The 7,609-nt window shown below is 30.2% G+C and overlaps 1 protein-coding gene across 1 annotated transcript; it reads left to right on the top strand.

Moving 5' to 3' along the window:
• Positions 1 to 801: 801 nt before the first annotated feature.
• Positions 802 to 7,609, top strand: LOC107449780 (guanine nucleotide-binding protein subunit alpha homolog). Its single transcript, XM_016065431.4, has 3 exons — positions 802 to 1,383; positions 3,587 to 3,637; positions 6,594 to 7,609. The coding sequence occupies exons 1-3, from the start codon at positions 904 to 906 to the stop codon at positions 7,167 to 7,169; spliced, it is 1,107 nt and encodes a 368-aa protein (XP_015920917.2). The 5' UTR covers positions 802 to 903; the 3' UTR covers positions 7,170 to 7,609.

The raw sequence follows: 7,609 nt of genomic DNA, 5'->3' as shown, positions 1-7,609 counted from the left end.
ACTGACTTCCGCATAATCTTTCTCTCCCCCCCCCCCCACTATCTAAACTCAATTTTTTTATCTGTTTAATTTTGAACGTTGTTTATTTTAGTTCCACACTCTAAAAGCTGTAGCAAAATAATAACCAAAATTTCAAATAACATGAAAAATACTAATGTTACCAACGCGTGCCAGACATGTTGATTTATCCTCGGCTTACATGATATAATGAGTCAAAAATAAATAATTATTAAAGAACGTGCTATAACAACTCAATGAAATTTGTTTATGAATAAATAGAGCTGAGAGTTGGGATAAATTTATAATGTTATCTTTTAAATAATTGAGAAGACAAAGTGCTTGCAGTTCAAATTGCATTATTTTCCCACGGAGCAAGTACATTAAAACTTTAAAATAAATTTTAGAATTCGGAGCTAAAATTTCCCGACGCACCTGCTGTTCAAGTTTCAGGATTTTAGCGTATATCGCAACTTTAAGGAGACTTACACAAACTCTTCCTTTAACATGTAGTATTATATAATATTAACATTATATGCTGTAAAATCAACTAAAAAATTATTTAAGAAAACCCTGCTTGAAAGCGTTTTGCTTGATAAGAAGAACAATTGAAACCGAAAATAAATACGTGATTTTTTTCACTTGCAGTGTACACTACTACCTCTACTAAAGCGCCATCTGATTATACGGTTTATCATCCTCAGTCAGCAGTAAGCTTTAACCTTAAAATAAGCGTTGTAAGCTATAAGCAAAAATAATGGAATGGATAGATTATAAAACTATTACGCTAAGGAAGACTCTTTTCTATTTTGGCCAATCAGAGGTATGATCAAATCGAAATTTGCATCACCAGACAGGAGACTGGGTGGGCGTGCGGAATCATAACAATAATCAAAACAAAACGCCATGGCGGATTTGTTTGGTATTTGCTCCTGCTGTGTTAATTTTAAATATTCTCCCGATGAGTCAGTTCAAAAACGCCGAAGCAAAAAAATCGATATAATGTTGAAAAAAGACAAAGCTATCATAAAAAGACAAGTTAAATTGTTATTACTGGGCGCTGGCGAGAGTGGCAAGAGTACATTTTTGAAACAAATGAAAATAATTCACGGGGATCATTTCGATAGCGAATCAGTTATGTTATACAAATCGACAATATATCAAAATACAATTAAAGGTATGAAGGTTCTGGTGGATGCTCGTGCCAAGCTTGGCATAAGGTGGGATAATACAGAGAGTTCAAAATATGCCAATCACGTGCTACTTTACGATGCAAATCTTTCTCTGGACCTGAGGACTTTCCAAGATTTCGCATTTTCCGTGCAAGAGTTGTGGAAAGATCAAGCTATTAAGACTGCTTACAATAGGAGAAGAGAGTTTCAACTTGTGAGACTTTATTTGCCTATTTTATTTTATTTAACAGCACCAGACGTTTTTCCCAGCAGGAAAAACATCTTTTTATTAAACTTTCACCATTAGTTTTTTTCAGATCATTGTATTATCGGGAAGGGTAATATTTCCGTATCCTGATCTGTTGCGCCAACTACAGTCGCTAAGCTGCCAAATAGATTTTAAACTTGCAATTTACAAAAAAAAAAATTCATTTAGATGTTTGCCCGGGGGTAGCATCGAGTTGGTCCCTTTCTGAGATGTAATTTTTTAGTTTCACGTGTACCACTGCCCGGAAGTTGCCAGACTTGGCGATTATTCTGCCACAGATCAGGGTCATGACATGAAAATCTTCCCCACTTGAAGATTTCTGTATCAGAATAATCACCAAGACCTGGCAACTTCTGAGCAGTGGCCCGCGAGAAACATAAAAAAAACATCAAAGAAAGGGACCTACTTGAAAGATATAATAGCCCTCCCCCCCCGGGGCAAGCATCTACGTGTTTTGTTTTTATTCAAAATTGTTAGTTTAAATTCTATTTGGATTCTTGGCGCGACAGATCAAAATATGGAAGTATCCCGAATTAATTTAATCAATTAAATTCACAGCAGTCATCATGTTTACTAAATTTTAACACTACTATGCACAGACATTTTTCACAGGGAATATTTCCATATTAGTGTCAGTTTGCATCAAGCACAATAGCTAAACCACCATAGGGATTTTATGTATGGTATTTCTTGAGGATGGCTATGAGTTATACCCTTCAAGTTGGTTTGTTTTTGTTAGTTTCTGGTGAGCCTCAGACCAAAAGTCGTCAAAACTTGTTGATTATTATAGTGTAGGCTCATGCGGATATGAAAATTAGACCTTATTACAGAATATTAATAATTCTAATGAGACAAACTACATTAAATATCTATTTTAAGCTTAATATAATGAGGAAATTTCCATTTTGTGATCTGAGACAGAATAATCGCACAGTCTTGGCACCTTCCGGGCAGCATCCCTCAAGAAACTAATAAAAATATCACAGAAAGGGATCAACTCAAAAGGTATAATTTGTAAACACCCCCGGGCAAACATCTACATGTTTTCTTTTTAAAATTTTCATGTTTAAAATCCATTTGGCACCTTGGCAATTGTAGTTGGTGCGATAGACCACAATACGGAAATGTCACCAATGTAATTTGTCAATTGATTTAGTTCATATGATTAAAAGGATTTGGTCAATCATATTAATATACGTACTTACTAAATTTAATTAGAAGTACATGCATCAGACATTTTTCACAGCATGAAAATATTCTAATGAGGCAAACTATACTGAACATGTTTTTATCATCTATTTGTCTTTTGAGTTATTTTAAGTTTTAATTAGTTTAGTCAATCATATTAATGCATGATAATGATCATCCGTAAAGTAAGCAAAAAAAATTTCTTGAATTCAATTCGTTATTTGTCAAATTCAATTAGCATTTTTAAATTAGTATGAATATAAATAGCAGTAATGTAATATTATCTATTAAACAACAAACCCAACCATTGCAAGAAGTTGCAAGTGCATGTTCTGAGTATTAAAATCAATGGAATTGGTTCTCGCGATATTACAGTCATGTGATACTTAGAATCTGATGGTAAATGTAGCATTATTTATGGAGTTTTTACCTATTCACATTTTGATACTATTTTTATGTTTAGAGAGTAGATTAAGTTTATCTATTGGTGATTATTACAATATAAGGAAAACAGTATTACATAATAGATAATTAATGCTAAGAAGTTTGTTAAATGTTGTTTTCACATTTAACTGAATGATACAAAATAAAACAAAGAATTGTTATTTGTTGAATTATAAGTGATTCATATGTAGTTTTATTATGCTTTTTTGAGCAAAAACCAATAATTAATTATTCTACTAACTAATCGTGGAAACATGGAGGGACTTTATTTAATCCTTGTTCAGCATATGCTTCATGCAGATAATTTTTTTTTTTTTTTGCAAATTTCTGTAATGTGCAAGATATTAATTTTTTTTAAATGTAATTTAAATTTTTTAAATATAAATTCAGTTTTATGCACTAAGACATTGTCTAGGATATAGATATTTGTTTTCTACTAAAATTTTTGTAAACTGTGTGAACAAATTTTTTGATTTCATATGTCTTATAGGTATAAATTAAATTTTATTTTTTCCAGGCTGACAATGTGCGATATTATTTTGAAAATTTAAGTAGGCTTGCAAGTCCTGTAAGTATTCTGCACTATATTCCAAAAAACATTGTAATTTAAATACTATGCATTATTTAATGTTATTTACTCACATTATATTGTTGAGTGTTAAAAATTTAAAACATTGTCTTTTTCAGATCATAATTAATCAAATTTAATTAAATTATTAAAGAAATTCTTTTTATTTTTTGTGTATTTTAGTAAAAAAGAAATGAGGTCAATTAATTTTAAGATTTTTATTTAACCCTTTCGCCCCGACTGTCACACATACGTGCCAGCAAGAAGCGCACTCACTTCGCGACCGACACGCCGGTGTGCCAGAGCGTTTTTTTGTTCACCCCTGGCCCTCACTCATTTATGCCAGTGTCCTGGAACGTTTTAAAAAATAAAATTTCTGCCAGATGATGGCATTGTATGTCCATATGGTTTCAGATATATGTAGATTTGACCTTCTACTCAAAATGAGAGTAGTATGACTCGCCTACACTTTATTTTTAGGGGGAAGGAATGGAGGAGAAAGAAATGTTTTATGACGGCTCTTTAAATCCGCATGTGGTATTTGTTTACAGTAAGCAGGGGAGGTTGTTTTTTTCGCTACAGTGTTGGATATTTCGGTTTGCGGTCCAGTTTTTAGTGCAATGTTAGTGTCTTCAAATTTTTCATACAAAAAAGGAATTTTAAATCATATATTTGGTTTTCAAATTTATAATGTTAAAAGTTATTAAATGGTAAGTACATTAGGAAAATAAAATGCGTAAATAATATATTTAAGCAAGAATTAACTTAAGTGAATGAAATATCTATAGAAATATATAAAAAGCATATGTCATTTAAATACTCTACAGAACATTATTAAACAATGCTTTGATATTTCGGTTATTTCATGGATTTAGGCTTAACAGCAAAAAACCCTCTGACCCTGAACAGACACTCGCGAGAGAGATTGCCGGCCTCAGCGATAAGCGCACATTTGCACTTCCTGTCGCGAAAAGGGTTAAGCCTAATTCAATTTTATCAGTTATGGGTTGCTTTAGATTTAATAAAAATTATTTGAAATTTTAGTCTATATGTCGAATAGATTTTCCATCTTTTACTGTATTAATTTGCAGGAAAAAAAATCACTCATAGCAGAATGTCTGATCACATTTTAGTTATTCTAAATCCATACTAATCTAGTATTATGTGCCTCATAGCTTTAAGCTTAGAACCAGAAGGAAAAAAATATTCATTATAATATCTTAAAAATTTTATATTCCTTAAAATGTGTGTGTCACTAATTTTTGCAAATGCTGCACTATTTTCTTATTCATTATATAGAATAAATTACAAAAAGCCAATTTTAATACCATTACAATGACTTTTTTTATGTTGAATTTAAATATAATTTTAATCATCGCTATATGTGCTTGTTATTATGGTGTTTCTTAAATAAAATATGTAAATTTTTAGTTATCAGTTTGTGAACCAAAGAATAGCTATCTCTATGATAATTTGATTAGATATTAAGATCTATACCTAAACATTTTTAGTTATAATAAGTAGGGTTGAGGTTTTTGGCAGGGCAAATGAGTTTCTCTGTTCTGAATTACCTTAAACCTTGAATTTTGATATGAAGTAAAAGCTTCCATTATCATTGTTACAACTATCTAATTTTTTATTTAGAATTTACTTATAATGAAATCTACAGAATAACAAATAATAAAATCAACAGAATTTTTTTAATACCAATTAAAAACCCAAAATTCCATAAAAAAATTATTTAAATTGTAAAACTACAATTTTGCATATATAGTGCAATATATAATATGTAAAATAATAAATTTATAACCAAGTGTCTTTATTTTGTTTTTTGCACAAAAATATACCTTTTTCATAAAAATTTTCCCTCATAACTTTTCTTAATAATCCTTTAATTCTTAATAATTTCTTAATTTCCTCATAACTTTCATAAAACTTTTTTTTAAAAGATTATTTATAGTTTCCCACAGGAAAAATAAAATTAAGAAAAAAATTATCGATTAAAATATTAAATTTTTAGTGATGAGATTTTGCCACTTCCTAGTGTATTTTCGCTTTTGTCTCTCAAATTTCAGCCTTTTCTTTATTTTTTTTAATTGATAACTGACTTTTCTCTAAAAGTTTAACTTTTTATTATATATATTCTGCTTTTTCTGAAAATTCAGCCGTTGAAATAACAATAATATTTATTTCCAATGCTCAAAGATTAACAGAGCATTTAAAGCACTAAAATAGTATTTTTTGTATATTAAGGAGTTATTAAATGGTTCTACTTCACAATTATAGATATGTTTCACAGAGCTGTAGCTAGATTAGATTATAATATGTAAATAATGATTCCAATTATAACAGTTCATTTTCTTTTCTAAATAATTTAAAAAATTATGTTATTGATATTTTTGCTGTAAATCACATATTAGTATTTATTTAAAAGAAATAGAAGTTTTATGTATGTTTTCAGTAGTGCTAAACTAAGCCGAATTCTCTAGTAATAATTGTCTTCTTTGTGTGAACTGAAGAAAAATTTAATTTCTAGCTTTATTTTTTTTCAATGGGTTATTTCACTAAGCGTCAATGTAATTATTCATATATTAATAAATTATTATGTAATTAAAAATCTATCAACACATAGTTATTTATTATCTTGAATTATCTAAAATTTATAATTAAACGATTGCACGCGCATATGATTTACTCTCGTGAAAATTCCGTTTTTTTGGTCAATCTCATCTCTGAATTTTTTTATATGCAAAAGTAATTTTCTTTAATAATTTAAATGTTATAAAGTTGTTACATAATAATAAAAATAATGGAATTATTGCATGATTTATGGGAATTATGAAATGATGATTAGAAATGATCACTTAAACCATTTTAAACCAACCTTGTTTGAAAGTAATTTCTTTGTTGATATGTTATCATATACATGAAACTAATTCGATGGACTGTTTCTTAGGGTTATGTGCCATCTAATTTAGATATTCTGCATGCAAGGGCAGCAACAAAAACCGTGGCTGAGTATCTGGTTACGATCAACAACATTCCATTTCGTTTTGTGGACGTCGGAGGCCAGCGATCTCAGCGGCAGAAATGGGTCCAATGCTTCGAAGACGTCACTTCTATCATCTTTCTCGTATCCTCTTCAGAATTCGACCAAGTTCTCCTGGAAGACAGGACTACGAACCGGATGTTGGAGTCCAAAAACATTTTCGACACCATCATCAACAACCGCTGTTTCTCCGACGTGTCTGTGATTTTATTCATGAACAAAACCGACCTGCTGCAAGAAAAGCTTGCCCGAAAGGATGTCGACATTCGCCTTTATTTTCCAGAGTTCGAAGGCGATCCTTTCGACGTCGAGAGCGTGCAGTTGTTTTTTGTGGATATGTTCGATAACATTCGGCGCGACAAAACTAGACCTTTTTATTATCACTTCACCACTGCCATAGACACTGAAAATATAAAAGTTGTGTTTAGCGCCGTGAAAGACACTATTTTGCAAAAAAATATCAACCAGTTGATGCTGCAATGAAGGAAATTTTTACAGTAGAGAGTCTGTTTAGAGAATGTTTTATTTTTTTATAATGAAAGTTGTATTTTTGTATAGAATTTTATTGCTATTTAAAATAGTGTTGGTCTTGGCAAATTTATTAATATACAGCAATTGACTTCCTTTGCCAAATATTAGAATAATTTATTATATCGTTACTCTAGGATAATTTTATTCGATGCTTTTTACATTGCTTATTTTAAAAAGCTTGACTATGTTGAAATAACAAATTTATTAAGATGTGAAAGCAATTTGAGATATGTATATAAATAGATACTTTTCCGAGATAGTTTTCATACCTGCCAAGTCTCCTGTATTTTTTGACTATTTCTTGTTTACTCGTATATTCTCAAATTTCTCCGTATTTGTTGAAGAAATTTTTAAAAAAAATTTGGCGATAAAATATCTGCCGATGGCAAAAA

Source organism: Parasteatoda tepidariorum, chromosome 3 (genome assembly GCF_982258835.1).
Source record: "Parasteatoda tepidariorum strain Cologne lab strain chromosome 3, Ptep-v5.0, whole genome shotgun sequence".
Taxonomy (NCBI): domain Eukaryota; kingdom Metazoa; phylum Arthropoda; class Arachnida; order Araneae; family Theridiidae; genus Parasteatoda; species Parasteatoda tepidariorum.
Note: the sequence above shows the minus strand (reverse complement) of the source record. Positions and strands in the feature narration are given on the sequence as shown.